Genomic DNA, 18,095 nt, shown 5'->3' on the forward strand with positions numbered 1-18,095 from the left:
AGTGAATAGCGTTCTATTGTTTTTCAATTTTTTTATCTTGAAGCCAAGAGCATATTATTGTCAGTTGAACAATACACTCTGTGTAACGTTATTCTTTTTGTACTAAATAACGTGTATTATGATAACAGTATTCAGAACCTAGTAAATAATTGACAGGACTGGGGAAGGGACATTCAAGCAAATTTCAGCGAAAGATATTTTAAAACAAGAGTCGAATGGAACTCTTTATAAAGCATCATATAATGGGTTTGTATTAAAATTACTGGCTCCATCTTATCTTAGAAGTAAGGATATTTTTAGCACTGCTAAATCTTTTGGTGAATTTATTAACCATATAATCGACTTACATAAGATTACTACTGTATTACCTTTCTTGGAACCGCTGAAAAGTACTTTAAAATATGGTGTTCTGTCCGGCCCGTTATTAGAATTTTCTTTAATTTTATTTTGTTTTAATAAATTAATTACTCAATTCAATTTAACAAACAATAACCTAATAAAATAATTTTTGTCATGTTTTGCTGATGACTTAATGTCGAAACGAAGTATTAAATTTCGCCGGAACTAATCTTCTTGATGAACCGTTGTTCCTCTTACAAAACATCAAAGTTTTTTACTCGTTATTTTTTGTTCTTTTCCTTTTTAGTTTAGCGATCCAGCTGACAAGGCTGCAAACTTGATTTTTCGGGACCTATATACCATTTGCAAGTCGTGAAACATTTACAAATATTTAACAACTTGGTTTCGCAACACAGAGTTCAAACGATATACTATCGTTTCGGGTTTTTAAGACACTCAGGCGACGTGGATCAAGTTCAGGCCTTATTTAAAGTATGAGCTCCTATCGGGGTCTTTCGAAAATGACTGTAGACTTGTCAAGACAGCCCGCATACCGAGCATCGCGTAATAATTTTTGTGTTAATAGAGAATACTTCGGACTTTTTACGTTCCTCTGGAAGGCAAGTCTAACATGCAGCGTACCGAGTGTCGTAGCTCAAAGAGCAGGAAAAGGGGAAAAATCGCAGTATCGAAATTAACTAATGATTAAATATAAATAATGAATAATCAATTTATTATCGAGTCCAAGTGCAAAGTGTCCCATTGTAAACTTAACATGATTTATTTAAGTAAAATGAATTGTTTATTTAGGTTTTTGTGAACCATTAAATGAATAATTGTAACCATTCTATAATAATCAGAATTCGAAACTTAGTTTTAAAATACAAGTTATATATTAAATGAAAAAATATCTTACATAAGAACAAAATAAGAGTTTTTAAAACTAACCCTCAGTGACTATTGGTATTTGTCTACAATTTTTTCAACCTTTCTAGTCCTTATTGAAAACTATCAAAAAAGGAGAGAAAGTATGATAGTTTCTTTTATTCTAAGCTCTATTGTAATAATAGGTATAAATTTTCTTCATTGAAGTCAAATCTTAATTCTTTCCTTTCACCACTTCCGGTTAAGACTGTAACAGATCCCAAAATCAAAAACAAATAAAGGGAACGACTTTTCGTAACCTGAAAACTACTGTTAGTCCGAACGCCCCCTTAAGAAAAACGCGCTATCCTTCGTCCTAAGTTTTGGCTTTGAAATTAAGTATTAATTCAACCGAACAAATTAAATAAACTCGGACATAACAATGGTATGCTACGAAAAATGGCAAAAGGAGGACTGACTCATGAAAAATTGACGAATAAGAAGGAGAAAAGGGTCTTGTCAGTATTTTATCTCTATCGAAAATTGGCAAGCCGCAAGTCACTAAAAACAAACGAATTATCGCGCAAATCGTATCATTTTACAAGACCAAAAATATGTGATTTAGTGCAATATGTTTGGAAGTCACATGATATTTATATCATAGACAAGCACTATGCATACTTACATGATTTATTATTAATATTTATATGTTGTGCTAATGATAATTTTGTACTATCAAAATATTCGCGTAAAGCGTTGCTAAGTTGTTTCTGTTCAATTTGCCGGCGTGTGCTTTTTTCCATAATTTTTTATTTTTCCATTATTATAACTCAACAAAAAGAAGGTCAATAAATTTGTTTTTTTTTCTCTTTCATTCAGAACAAAAACATTCATAAATTGTTAGTTCTTGAAAAGTTTCTGACTGTTAGTTTTTTTATTAAAATAAATAAATTGGTACTATCATTACATAAAGTCTAAGAGCAGTGTGAATTCCCTATGCATTAATTTTAAAAGTGTTAAAAAATTCTTTTGAAGACGGTTTCTTGTGGAGATTGACGAAAATGGTATTCATGCCAAATGTCATTGCTTGGAAATGATTCTTCACTATTGTTCATTAACAATTGAAATTTGACAAAGTGCTTTTTTTGATTTTTCACGGCTTACGCAGCGAGAACCGTTCATTTTTTTCGAAAAAAATGTAGATCCTCTTTTTGTAGAGGATCGAGTTTTCTACAAAAAAGTCCGCGAAAGCACCTACGTACCTGTTACAGAGAAATAGGTGCAGTGCTATGAACGCGTGCACCAAAACTGACCATTTTGAGCGTTCCGGTGAAATGTGCCATTGAGCACCTTTTTAAATAATTAATATGAAGAAAATATGTCTTATCATTTAAAAAATTTTAGCAAATTTTAGAATTATAGAATTCAGAATCGTTCTCTGAAAATTTTCTCATTGGATTTTTGGAAAAAAAAAAATTTTTTCGTTTTGTTACGGTGTGGTAAACGTCTTTTCTTTTTTTAGTCTACTTTGTCCATCTGTATTTTCAAACAATCTTTGAACATTTTATTGCTTTTTTAGAAGTGGATAGAATTTTTCCCGCTTTTGAAAATGGCCATCTCATTTTTTTTTGAAGTATTTTTTCTCGCTCTTTAAAAAATCGAAAACATATTTTTCGTAACTTGTACCCCTATTTAAGGGCTGAGGATATCATTATTTTTAAAAATTATCTTCAGCAAACTGTTTGACCTCCAACTGGAAAAAGTGAAAAAATTTTTTTCAATCCTTTGCCAGCAATATTTATAAACAATTGCTGAAAAAAATTGTTTCATAGATTTTTTTTAATGAGCATATTACTTGTAAACTTCGAAACCGCAAGTCCGAAGGTACCACAGGGGTACCGACTGGAGCCTGTTTAGGCAAGAATTGAAAAGACTCATGGAGGAACCAGAGGGGGGTGTAGGGTTTCCGGCTAGCCTCGATGAGGCGGTGCTAGACCTACAGGACGCCATTGCAGGGACTTATAGTTGCTCATGCCCAGCCAAGGTGATACAGGAGGGAAGGAGAGTCTCATGGTGGAACAGAGAACTTGAACAAGCTCGCAGGGAAACCAGGAGACTCATCAACAGAGCCACAAAGCTCAAGACAGATCAGGTATGGACTGTATATGAAACTTCTTGGAGGAAATTCAGGTCTATGGTCAAGTTAGTAAAGAGGCAAGCCTGCAGAAGCTTTTGCAAGAGACTGGAGGCCCTACCTGAGGTAGCCAGGATCCGCAAGCTGCTTACTCCCGGCAGGAACGTGGCGCTCCGAGGCCTACAATCTCCTGAAGGAGAAACGGTCGACGACCATCAGGTCATACTGGAGCTTCTCATTAAAATGTACTTTCTGGGATCGACCCCAGTGCAAGAAACCACAAGCGAAGCCGATGGACCGAGTGGGCTCGTAAGGGCCGACTAAAATACCGCCAGGCGAGTGGTGACCTGCGATCGAGTAGAATGGGCAGTTGGTACCTTTGATCGCTACAAAAGTCCGGGTACAGACAGAGTTCATCCGGTTCTGTTGCAAATGGGCGTGAAGCGACTATGGCGCAGACTGGTACATATTTACCGATCTTGCCTTGCCATGGGCTACATACCTATGGCTTGGGGGACGGTCAGGGTAGTATTCATATCCAAAATGGGGAAGGATCGCTACGATCAAGCAAAGACTTTTACCTTAAGGAGAGCACACTGTGCATCAGGCCCTTATGCTCAGCGCAACACGCCTACCAAAGTGGCAAGTCAGTGGAAACTGCCCTTCATGACCTCGTAGTAGGCCTGGAGAAAGCCCTAGTAACAGGAAGTTGGAGTCTTCTTGGACATAAAGGGGGCGATTGATAATACACCCTTCAAACTATGGGCAAAGTAGTTCAGAACTTCGGAGCAGACGCTACGCTTGCACGATGGATCATGAATCAACTCGCCAATAGAACGGCCGTCGCCGAATTAGGAAGTACGGAAGTTCAAGCTGCAGTTGCCAGGGGCTGCCTACAGGGAGGTGTCCTATTTCCCCTGCTGTGAACCCTGATGGTGGACGAACATCTTGCGAACCGGAAAAAGGTTACGCTGATGATGTGGTTATCACGGTCACAGGCGACGATTTGGGAAGTCTGTCCCTCAAGATGCAGGCGGCCCTTAACGTCGTTGAGAGATGATACCAGGCTCGAGAGCTCAGGGTCAATCTTAGCAAAACTGAACTGGTCTTATTTACAAAAGGAAAGAGGACTGAATTCAGGCCTCTTTCCATTTTTGGCAAACAGCTAAGATGTTCGGAGACAGTGCGCTACCTCGCAGTAACCTTAGACAGGAATCCCTATTGGAGAGCGCGTGTGGACATGCAGGTCAAGAAGGCTACGGCTACCCTCTTGACCTGCAGAAGAATGTTCAGCATCACATGGAGTTTGAAGCCGAAAGCAATAAAATGGCTGTACACAGCTATTGTCATTTTTCAACTTACTTACGCCTCCATAGTATGGTAGACCTCTGTCCGGAGGGACGTCTGCAGGAGGCAATTAAACAAGGTCTATAGAGTGGCACTGCTGCGTATAATGAGATCCTTAAGAACGACCCCAACCTTAGCCATGGGCTGCCTACTGAGCATCCCTCCGCCGGAACTTATGGTGAAGGCGTTAGCGAAGAGAGCAGCCATCTGCTTAAGGAGTCATAGACAGTGGAGGAGCTAGCAAGGGCCTAGTGGAGATTAACGCTCCCGGGGAACTTGTAAAGCCACTGGGGGACAAGTGAACGCACAGGAGGTTCACCAGCTACTGAGCGGAGACCTCAGGATTGAGGCACACTACAGCGTTCGTCAGGAAACCCACAGCTCAAATAAGCAGGAACCTGATCGAACTAGATAAAAGAAGGGTGCTGATTGACTGTTCGGGGCTAAGGAAACCTAGGCAGCACCTATTAGGGAACCTTGGAATCGACGTACCCATTCTTGCAACGGTCGGTACGGACAAGCTTCTACTATTGTGTTATGAGGCCGGGCTGTACCAACCCATAACTACGTAGCGAACGCCTTTACCATAAGTTTGGACCCAGTCCAATGGCCCCGTAGCTCAATACAGGGAAGGTGAGACATATGAAGGAGAAAAAAAAATTGCATTAATATATGTATTTTGTGATATTTTTTTTTTTAATATTAGTTAATTGTTTTTATCAAATTTTAATTCGATTATGATAACTGAAAATATATTGTAGTTTCAGAAAAAATAAATAATTTAAAGGTATACAAATATTTAAACTACTAATATTATATATTATTGAGATTTAAAGTAATTAATGATTTATATAAATCTTTTAAACAATCATACACATGGATTTGTTCATATTAATATAATCGTAATAATTTTCTAATCGAATGAATAGCAGAGCGGGTAAAGGCACTGGTCTCAGATGTGAGCAAACTAGCGATCGTAATTTTAAATCCCCTGAGGAACAAATTTCAGCATCTGTATTTTCGCGAAAATTTCATTAAAATACGTTTATTAATTAGTATTTCAACTATGTAAAATCATAATGTCGTATTCCACTTAACGCCTAACTTTAAATTAGGAAATTCTAATTGGGTGTGAACTCTTTCTCAAAAATAAATTCTACTCGGGTACATTGTACCTACTCCAAACACGCCAATTTATAATTATTGTGAGCATCTGGAGACTAAAAAGCTAAATGTAAATTAGAAAAAATTGCTAGAAAAATACATGAAGTCGATTTATTTATTGGAGTAGATTCTGTACCAGAAACAGTTGATGTTACATTGCATGAAATAAACATAGATTATAATGATAGACAAATTTTTTTGAGATTAATAAAAAATGGATTTTAACATGCATCAGAATTGTACTATAGAACGAAGAAAACGAATGTATGTAAAATTTAGTTATGATGGAGAGATTTTCCAAGGGATAATACATTGTTTCGTTCAAATATCCAACTGTCCATGTGAATCTGAACTGTGCGAATGTAGTCTGCAATACTATGCTATTCTAAAAGTCTGCGATGTTATACCTTGTTTTTATCCTATGCCTGATAAGAATTTCACATACTTATACAAATGTAACATTACCGATAGAATGTTAGCAATAAATGTAGAAAATTTTATTTGTGTCTGCGTTCATATAAAAATGCCTTTACGGAGTGTCGAATATATTGTTGATCCTATAAATTTTATTTAAATTTGAAAGTAAAAAAAATTTCATTCGACTTCTTATAAAATTATTGATGTTCAAATAGTAAGGAGAAAATTCTGGCCCTTGAATAATGGATGTTTATTTCAAGCCATTCATATTTTTATAAAATAAGATAACAATATTGAAATATTGATTTTTCACATCGAAGTCTAGTCTTCTGATAGAAGATCACAGTCATTCTGTCAGAGATACGCATGTCAGCAGTTAAAAATTTTCTAAGTTGGAATGTTTGGTCGTCGAATGTTTCTCAGTTTGAAGAATTTTTTAAGTCTCAATCTTTCAATAAAAGATTGCTGTCTTTCTATCAGAGATATGTATTTATTCGGTTAAAATATTCTAAATCCAAATGTTTGAAATATTGCAAGTCTCTTAACTTATAATAGTAGACTACTTTAATATCTCATCAAGAGATTGTAGATGACTGTTACAGGCTCTGACAGATTTAAAAAATCTCATTTCCAAATTTAGGAGACTGTTAGAAACTGCGAGAAACTCTTTAGGCTATTGTAGGAGATGTATCGAGACTCAGAGAGATCCATAATTTTATCCGAGGCTTTTATTTTATTAACATAAATTATTATTAATAACTTAATAAATACCACTTTTTTTTTATAATAAGATAGTATTTCAATATATTTCTTAAAAAAAAAAAAATCTAATCAGAGTGTCATTTAGGGCTATTTTTTAAGTACAAGCGATTATTTGAGGACATCTGTATAGTTTAGGAACAGTACCAATAAAAAATCATGTATTCCACGTATTATTTGAGCCACTGGTCTATACATAAGGTATCATTTGAGGACACGAGGATGCCACATTGTGATGAATTCATTTTTGTTTTTCAAAAAAAAGGTAAAAATGAGGATAAAGGTACACTTTAATTGCATACGCTGTGCTTGCAGGGTTCTTTGTTTTTCTTAAACCGGAATTTTGGGAATTTTGGAAATCGAAAGGGGGATTCCAGTCCCCTGTCCTCAAATAATACATTAGATCGATTTATGTATATATATTGTAGAATATTTATGGCGCCATCTGATGATAAATAGACAAACGACAATTTTGTAGGATGTTGACGTTGCTTGACGATTAGATTGTAGTAATGAAGAGAGAGTTTGTTTATCTCTAGTTTTCGACTGAGACTTGAGTTGACAAGACGTCTTATCTTTTTCTTAATTTATAGCTGTCAATCATTAAAAAACATTTAAATTATTTCATTAATTCCCGAAGTTATTATTATATATATATATATTTGTGAAGCGGCTACTATGAGGACGAAAACAGCAAGTAAGTGGACATTATAAGGACATTTGGGGTTTATGAGGACGGTCCTTATAATCACCAGCGAAAGAGTGGTAACTGAGAGGACCTTTCTCATAATAACGTAAATCTGAAAACCGACGAGTGTCAGGACGGTCCTCATAAACGCCGCATATTTCTTTGGAATACATATGCAAATAAACAAGTGTTTATAAGTATATACAAAAACGAAACAAGCTCGTACAAATTGGAGATTCTAATCTACTATCTTTGTAAAACACGTAATATAATGATTATTGATAACAAAAATGATTAATGCACTATAGTTATTACAAAATTATTATACCTGAAAGAAATAGAAACGTTCCAAAAATAAACGCATTAATGAACATCAAACTTGTACAACTATCAGAAAAAATTTTCGAATCACCATTAAAAAAGTCGTCACATTGAGCTTACAAGAAAAAAAAAAAAAACCGTAAAGGCCACAGATGTATACATGTACGTATGCATTTTTTTTGTCTTCGATATCTCAAGAACGGATTAAGACATCGACCTCAACCGAAATTGATTCGAAAGATATTATCATAAAGAAGATCTGAGTGAAATTTGAACAATTCGGTCGAGCCGTTTGTTTTTATCACAAAATAACTAATAAAAAAATTAAAACATTAGCTTTTTGAAATACTTTTAAGTCAAACAATAACAGTTTCATTCGAAAATTGAGTCGATACTGACTAGACATTATTGTTTACAACCACATATGACTTTCAACAATTACACCTTGTTTATAACAATACGAATTTGTTATAAACAATTAAAAATTGTATTTATTGATTAAGTATTGATTGATTATAACTAGTTAAATTTGCTACAAATAATTACTAATGGGAAATTCGTCGTGTTAGCACAGACAAAGTGTGCTCAGATCTATTTTTCTTTTATTCAAATTTATGTCCTATGAGTTATTATAAAATTGTTATTGTATCTTTTGTGCCAAAGTATAATGATCGCTATTTTTATTCCATGGGGTAGAATAGTAATCATAAGTTAATTAAGTTAATCGTCACTTTATTGATGCAAACCAAGGCTGAGGGATTTATTTAGCTATAAAAATTAGTGATAGTATTCTCAATAATACAAGGAGAAGCAGAGTTGAGAACACCAAGTAAATTTGTCAACAATATGGACTATTGAGAAGAGAGTTGGGAGGCTGTAGTGGAGTAGAGAACCAGAAGCAACGTGTCACCCTGCAGTTTTTCCATGCTGGGAGACGTCCTAGCTCTCAGGGTTGCAGTCACGAGGCTGTTGTCTGAGTTGGGACTCCAAGAAAAAAATGAAAGTGAGAAAGAGGTCGTAGGATTGTTTTTGAGTTCAGAGATTAAGTTTTGGTGCACATTAGTCTAAGTGACCCCTCCATATCAAAATCTAGGAGGAGTCACGTGAAGATAGCTACCAATAAGAAGTATTGCACGACAAATTAGAAGAATTTTGAGTTTGGAGGAAGATTAGAAGAAGAGAGATTCTGGAAAAGTGGTTTTTGAAGATAGTCGATGGCGAGCCGTGCTTATAGAGAGTTGATTATGAGCCGATCTCATGGACAGCCGAGTGTGACCACCTTGCTGAGAGTGAAAAGCTAAGAAGGTTCTAGACAGAAGAATGAAGACCAGAGATGATCTCCAATGGAAGTAGAAGGAAGTCCAGCACTAAGCTTGGCAAGAGCTAGAACATCGAAAGCTCTCTGCATAAGTTATGAGTTATTGAGAATGGATTTGTAATGGGTTAAAAGGTAAATTTGTAGTTAGTTCATACTATTTTAAATGTTGAAGAAATACTTCTTAGTTACTTATGTAAGGTTGATTTATTTATTATTAAGCTCCAGGATTGTAGCATGTTAACTTTTATTGTATTCTCAGGAAATTTGTGATTACGCTAATTGATTGTTTGATGTAGAAATTTGTAATAATGTTTCGAGTCCTAGTAATCATTAAGGAAGTCTAATTGAGTAAAATTTCTTATAATAAATTCGAGAATTGGGAAAAAATATGTTGATCTGATTAAATTATTTCTTGTAGTTTGGGGACCTTTAACCCATCCCGTTAATTATTTATTTAATTTGTTTTGTTTCTTCATTCAATTGGTTTTGTTGGTCGGACACGACCCCTCTCCACAATCTACACAACTGAGAGCCAGGACATGCCCTGTTCAGGAGGATCCTAATTTTGTGAAACCATCTTAGTTGAGTTAAATATAAGTTTGAGGTTAAGTTTCAAGTATTGAGATTATTGAGAATATTTTGAGTTGGTTAGTAAGTTTTAAGATATTGAGTTTAGATTTACGTTAGTATTAGTTTAAGTTACACCAGTTTAGTTATTCTGGTAAATAAAAATAACTTGGTGCCTTAGGTAAAGTAGTTGTAGTCTCCCAAGGATGGTTCTAATCAGGATGCCCACCTGAAGGTAGGTGCGTTAGATAGATTATCAAACGACAGAAATTGTTGTTAGCAACACATAACTGATATATTTATGTGTGCTGACGATTGATTATAGATTTGATTAATAGACCTTAGATTCAAAATTCTGTATTTGAATCTGTTATTTTCAATAAACTTCTCTTTTTGATACTTGTTTTCTTTATCCTTTACTTTTTATTTAGTGTCAGGAGTCATTCATCTTACGCAACACAGTGTGTTAGTTAGTATATTGTTGATTTTTGGAGAGTTTGAAAAATACCAAAAACACCAAGCCGTTATTAAACGAAGAGGAAAACAAGGAAGACTCGTTTTGATGATTGTGTAAAGGAGAACGATTCGTTGAATAGTAAATTGTTGGCTTTGGAGATACAGATGAATAGATAAGAAAAGCAATTGACACAGGATAAATTTAAGATAAATGCAATCTTACAAAATTCTGTAGGGGTAATAAGACTTTTAATTACTGATAATAATAATGATTACAATAGTAATATTTTTAATAATAATAATAATCAAAATTTGAAAAAGAATAATAATAATAATTAGATTCAGGTCGAATCAATTTCAAATAGTTCTTCGGAAATTGAGAAGAGTGGTAGATACTTAGCTCTAAGTCACTCGCACATTTTGTCCCTATCGTCGAGTAAGGGTGCAAATGAAAATAGGGATAATAGAAAATCTAACCTCCCATTTTAAACCAAGGTTTATTTTATGTAAAATAACATGGGGATTCCGAAAAAGCTATTCGTATTTTATTTTAAAATATACATTATAGGAAACATAAATTTGGTTGATTGTTAAATATTTAGAATTTATTTGACCAGAAATAATACATCATACACAAAATAATAATAACATTTCGCATAAAATGTCCTATAGAGGCGTACAGAGAAACGCCTGTGCATGGGCCTGGTACAAAAATACCTACAGTGAAAATAATCACTGTAAACAAAAACTTTTCTTATAAACTAAGTTAATTAAAAAGTAACATCATGTCCATAAAATAGTATGTCGCACATATTTATGAAGTTTATGAATACAACAAGAAAAATATCTAATTAATACCAATTGATACATTACACTCTGTTCAATCTGTACCATGCTGTTAGAGCTTTCTTTCTTACAAACTTATTTCCATTAATATTCTTTAGTTGCAAAGGTAGCATACTGAACAGTTTAATGGCAATCAGAAATGCTCGCTTACAACTTATACTTTTACTAGTCTTTGGCACAATAATAGACTCAGACCTAGATCTACTACTGGATTCCAGAAACATTTTTCTACAATCACAGTAGTAAAACTGCAGAGCCATAAGCTCAAACGCATTCTTAACACTCAATGGTTTGCACATACCAGGTTTAATAAATAATTTTATCAGTCTACTTTGTACTGACATCAGTGGACTGAGAGCATTATCATACGCACCACCCCAAGCAATAATTCCATATCTAAGTATACTCTCTCCCAGAGCATGATAAACTAATTCAAGTTGTCTAGCTGTTAATACTTGTTTAAGCTTGAAAAATACAAAAACTAGGTACCTGAGTTTTTTTATAATCTCACAGATGTGACGATGCCATTTCATATTGAAATCAAAATGAATACCTAAATATTTACAGAACCTAACTCGTTCAATCTTAGTATGATCAATATAAATCATCAAATCTGTTGGGACACTATCGCTATACGATCCAAAAGTAATAAAAGTAGTTTTACTAATATTCAGAGATAGTTGATTTAATTTTAGCCAATTACTAAGATCATTCAACCAGCATGATGCAATCTCAGTCACCTCATTCCATGTATTTCCCGAGCTCAAAACAATCGTATCGTCTGCATAAGAGACCAGATTTTCACTAGGAGTAGTATTAAATATATCATTAATATATATAATCAAAAGGAGTGGACCAAGAACTGTCCCTTGGGGCACTCCTATTTTGACATTCATTGATACACTCGAACAACCATTATACCTTACAAACTGAGATCTATCAGTTAAATAACTTCTAATTAATTCAAGAGGTAGTCCTCTGACCTCATATTTTTCAAGTTTAACAGCAGTATATTATGGTTGACAGTGTCAAAAGCTTTGGCAAGATCTAGGAAAGTTAGAATAGTTGGTCTCCCAACATCTACGTTTTTATAGATATATTCAGATACAAAAGCTAGTGCATCGGATGTGCCTCTTTCCTTCATGAAACCAAATTGTTTATCCGAGATAACATGATTATCCCCAAGAAAATCGCTAAGCCTTATACATACAATATTTTCAAATACTTTGGCAACATTTGAGATTAAAGAGATCGGTCTATAATTAGTCAGTTGATGTCTGTCACCAGATTTATATACAGGAATAATTTCAGCAGTTTTTAGTGCTTTAGGTCAACACCCTATACTTATACAGCTATTAAAAATATGTACAGTACTAATGTCTTTTGCTAGTAACTTTAATACTTTACAGCCAATACCATCAACTTCTCCCGACTTGACCTTAAGACCTGCTATTACTTTTTCAATTTCGAAGCTAGATGTTGGCTTAAGAAAAATAGAGCTGTTATTATGATTAACAAGTTTGGTGGGGCAGTCTTCATTTGGCATTACAATTTTATTAGCAAGGTTGATACCAATACTAGTAAAAAAATTAACAAAACTATTAGCAATACCTGAATTTTCAAGGATAATACCATTTTCAGTAAGAACATAGTCAATAGAACTGTCTTTACAATTATCCTTACCAATTTTACTATTGATAAACTTCCAAAGCTTTTTACTATCATTACAGTTGATAATAACATTATTTTTATCAAATAAAACTTTAGCTAATTTAATAAGCTTACTCAAAACTTTACAATATCTCACATACTCTTTTTTTAGAGAAGAATTTAGCCTACTTTTATTCCATAGTCTATATAATGTTTCTTTAGTCTGACACGACTCGATCAAACCTGGTGTAATCCAGCTTCTCCTTGGCTTAGAAACCCGTTTACTCCGTTTCCTCTTACATCTGGACTGATCTATAATATCAGCTAGGTTCTGAATTAGCACGTTTGTTGCACAATCTGGATCTTGCATATGCAGCACATCAGACCAATTAAATTTACGACTGATTTTTCCCATTAAATTATAATCAATAGGTATTTGATCATTATTGCTCTTGAAATCCTTATGCAGTTTTATCACCAAAAATAATGGAAAGTGATCAGTAAAAATGTGAGTAAGTGTATAAGATTTAAAATTTTTATGTGATGATTTTACAAAGAAATCATCAATACATGAGCTCTCACTATCATGAGGCCTGGTTTCTCCATTGAAATACTGAATATATCCCATATCCAGAAAGTTATTTATGAATTCATCAACTAGCACGTCAGATTTAATCAGGTTTATATTAAAATCACCAACAACTATATGGCTAGATGTTTGACAGTGTCCATTTAGGAAAAGCTTTAAAGTTGGTATGAAATCCTTGATATTAATATCATGGCAACGATAGACACCACTTATTTTGAAAGGTGTATTATTATTAACTTTCAAAGTTACAGTGAGAAATTTAATACTCCCAATAGTTTCAATTATAGCAGATTGCGTCAAGCAATCTTTGACATAAATAACAACTCCATCTGCCCTGTTTATTTGGCTATTATTATACAACATCTTATAGTTATCTAGTTTATAAAAATCAGGGCATAACAATATCCAAGTTTCTGTGCAAATTACAACATCAGGCTTGACATAAAGTCTATCAACAAAGAGTTCCAAGCGTTCAAAATTGGCATTTAAAGATCTGACATTGAGGTGGACAAGGATCAAGTCATCTTGGTCAAGATGTAGGTTCAAAGAATCAATCTTATCAACATGTTCTTCAATCAGATACGTTGATGTGTCTTCGAACTCCATTGAGGTTATGTTTACTATTTATAGGATGAGCTACTCATTTACGATTTATTCTCCCAATTTTATCTGGCAACATAGGTAAAGCTGGATAATCAGTGGTGTTAATTATCTTATTTAACTTAAATTTAAGGTATTCCCATTTACTAACATCTGTTGCATCATGATCAGCAGCTCTATTCTTATTGTAGCGAGCATTATAGAAGGTACAATTTACACATTGTTTAATCTCACTTTTGCAGCACCCAGTGTCATGGTCCTCAGAACAATACAGACATTTTGTATCATTAGAGCATTTTTTCTGGCTATGGTTTGTTCTGCCACATTTAAAACATAAATTAAGGTTAAATTCATCATATACAGCACAACATTGGTGTCCCACATATATTTTATATCCATTATTCCTTATATACAAGTAAGATTCTGAGGTAACTTCAAGAATTAACGTTCGCTTATTCAGATGATTTTTATAATCTGCCACAACATTAAAACCTCCATCAAATTCTAGAAAGTTTCTATTATATGTATCATCACATAAGTCTTCTTTAGATAAATCATTGTTAATGTCTACAATTTTCACTTTTGGTAGACTTTTACTTTCAAGAGTAACATTGAAATTAGAACCTAGTTTATCATGCAAATTGTCTTTGGTCCTATTCACATCCTCTTTGTTTTTACAGCTTACTAATACAGTCCCATCTTTAGTTGACTTAACTCTTTTGATAGATATAGCAGAATCATGTGTTAGTTTTAATTTGACATTTTCCATAGCATTGAGGTTATCAACTTTTGCTTTCACAATAATACAAGGAACGTTGCTTTCACATGTATTAACTTGGTTCAATTTTACAGTGTTAGCATATGAATTAATCATCTTTTTCTCATCAAGCATATTATTGTTAGCATCTAGCCAATCTTTTAACAAATTATTTTTATCCTTTAGTTCAGCATTGAATTGTTTCAGTAGCTCATTTTCCATCTTCAGTGCAGTATTGTCATCAGCTGTAACTTCATCCAGCGAGATATCTCTACTTGTCGAGAGACTATTATATAAAAGATTTTTTGCTTCTTCCTTTTCAAAAAGTTTAACTTGTGCAATTATTTTCCTTGCTTCTTCATCTAGAACACAACCAGTGAAATCTTGCTTGGAGGTTAGATTGTCTTCATGGTGTTTTGGACAAATCATAAGCATATCACTAACATAATGACCTTTAGAATATTTATTAAAATCACCAGCATGAAAAACACTTTCACATATTAAACAAACCACGATATTTGGGACTTTGAGATTAGGGTGACATTTGAAAACTCTTCCACCTTTATCAGGTGGAGTTGCCTCCATATTAGATTTTTTCAATCTAATAAAGCTTTCAAATTAATGAAGCTTATTAAATTGCAATGAAATTAATTTGTTCAACTCTAATAAATTTTTTCACATGTATGTATAAATGATATCGTTAGTTTATTATTGCAAATGTTGAGAATGATTCATTCTTAGATTTGACCTTGATACTATATTCTTACACCTACTCACACCAATAAGATACTGAATAATAACATTTATTTATAACTAATTTAAAAAGAGGAAAGGTTACAAGAATTGAATTTGTTACAAACATTAATTTAAAAAACCCTATTTAAGCGTTAACAGGGAATTTATTGTATAACTGATAAAAGTGTAATTAATTATAGTCGAATATGTTCTCATCACAATTGTATTTTATTTTTGTTTTATCACCAAGTATTACGTACCTGGTATTGGGTCACTTGAACGACAAAATTATTATTTAGGACTTTACTCAATCAATCGATTTCTGTATAACGTAATATTTTCACATTGGCTGTCTTTAATGAATAAGGGATTTTTTTAATGAGCTGATGAAAATAGTTTTAAATTTTTGTTCATTGATTTTTTTGGTTCATTCGGTTCACATTAGTCAAACAGCACCTACGCGCTGATTTCGCGGAAATGAGCTAGTATCGTAGCATCGATTGTGAAAAGAAAACAATACATCCTATACCTTTTGTGTAAACTTAATTTCCTTACCCCAGTAGAAATATTGGTATCACTTCGACTTCGATTGATTATCTTACATCAACTTGTCTTATTGTAATTGTTGCTAAAGATGAGAAATGAATGTTGACAAACGTCTAGACTTAATACTAATAGAATTTATAATAAATAATAAAACTCGAGATCATCACCAAAAATTTTAGTTCCTTCACTGTAAATGCGTTCTTGAATTGACCTAAAGTTACCGATAAAAAACATATATTTTGAAGAAATATTTATCATTATCTATTGATGTTCTTTCCAAATAAAGTTACCTCCTCAATTCTGCGATATCCTAGGTTTTTTATTTCTTTTTAAATCTATATATAATCTAATACGAAAACTTATTAAAAAAGGAAGGGGAAACTTCCAAAAACCGATATCGTTCGATATCTGTAAAAAAACGGCACCAAGTCACCATTGTTTGAACGTCAGATATTTTCAAAATGTTTTACTCGTATCAAACAGTTGGTTCTAAAAAGCAGCATCTCACACAGTCTGAAAAGTACTTTTAATTAACTATGATCGCATTTGTTTTCATTGCCACGCCGAGATTGTTTGGTATACTCCATACACGAAGAAAAATTCTGAAGAAAATTTATAATTATACATAACACTTAACATTAAACATACAAGAAAAAATCATGATAATTCATTTCTGAAAGTATGCTTGACCTAAAAAGAACAGTGTTTCTCTTTTGCTTGTCACTTATTTCATTGATCAACAACTTCTGTTTTTAATCGAGAATATTATCATAATCGTAAATATTGTTTATCTATTATATCTATCTATCTATACTACTATGAATATAAATTTTTGGTGTCTGTCTTTCTGTATGTTCGGGATAATCTTCGGAATCGTTAATCTGATTGCGACCAAATTTTGCAAAGGGGTAAAATGCCCTCATTTTTTGTAGAGGGCATTGTGAGTAAATATAGGCTACTTTTAGTTCATGTAGATTGTTTATAACAATTTCATTTGTCATAAAAAATCGAAATTAAAATCCATTCAATATATTTGAACTCTTTCCGAGAATAGGTGAGTGCGGCTATCTAGTTGTTCACATTGTAAATCATATTTATGAATCGATTATCTTTCGGCAGTAGATTTATAAATTTTTGATATAAAGGTTAAAAAACTGTTAAGGAAGAGGTAAGTGTTCTGTCCTTGAGAATCTTTAGCTCTGTTAAGATTAGTACAGGTTCCGCCTACCAATAGTCTCCTATTTATCGGAATATTAATTTATAAAAGTCTGATTGTTTGGATATATTTCTAAGGAATCTAGAGAAGTTCCTGCAGATCAATTGGAATACATGGAGAGCTACCTGGTGTAAAGTGTTGAGAAAAGGAGGTTCTTCTCTAAATAAGGTAAGTAAGGTAAAAAAGTTGGTAAAACCTTCCATTTTTAGGACTAATCTGAAATTTCATCTTCCCTTTCCCTATCCTATCGACATGTTAATACAAAGTAAATTAAGATAAATCCATAAATTCCGAATTAGAAACATTTTCTACTGATTGTCTTGTCAAAATAGTTCAAGTTCTTACATTAATAATCTAGAACCCCAAATATTCCACGCCGTTCGACAAATTTATGACAATCACGTAAAATTCCATGTACAAACATAATTCATTCTCTATTACCATTTACATACACTTACCACCATGTCAACACTACTTCTTGAAGTTTCACTTAATGCGGAAGGTGATCGCTCAACTCCTGAAGCCTCAGATAATGGAAGCAGGGAATAATGAGGAGTTGAATGTGTATCCTTTGTTGTTGATAAATCATGCAAATATGATCTTACAGTAGATTCAAGCTCTAGGGCCGTTTTAGTTTCATTAGATTCCAGAAGAATGCATGGATCAGAAGCTAAAATTGTTGAAGCTTCAGATGTATCGTCAGATTGACCAGTGTAATCTAAAATAGAGAGAAAGATTTATAAATGTTATATTTGTATGTAAGGAGTGTATTATACATATAT

At 33.4% G+C, this 18,095-nt stretch overlaps 1 protein-coding gene across 10 annotated transcripts in view; it reads right to left on the bottom strand.

Moving 5' to 3' along the window:
• Positions 1–18,095, bottom strand: part of LOC118064357 (patj homolog) — a 349,897-nt gene that overhangs the window by 194,103 nt on the left and 137,699 nt on the right. For all 10 annotated transcript variants that reach the window (XR_004690049.1, XR_004690048.1, XM_035078870.1 and 7 more), the window contains one exon: positions 17,772–18,031. Coding sequence is in view for 8 of the 10 variants with exons in the window: in XM_035078870.1 (XP_034934761.1) it covers positions 17,772–18,031 (260 nt within the window). In the remaining 2 variants the exon portion in view is untranslated. The remainder of the gene's footprint in view (positions 1–17,771; positions 18,032–18,095) is intronic.

The sequence above is a fragment of the Chelonus insularis genome, unplaced genomic scaffold (genome assembly GCF_013357705.1).
Source record: "Chelonus insularis isolate UGA/USDA-ARS -01 unplaced genomic scaffold, ASM1335770v1 contig_17_pilon, whole genome shotgun sequence".
NCBI classification, from domain to species: Eukaryota; Metazoa; Arthropoda; class Insecta; order Hymenoptera; family Braconidae; genus Chelonus; species Chelonus insularis.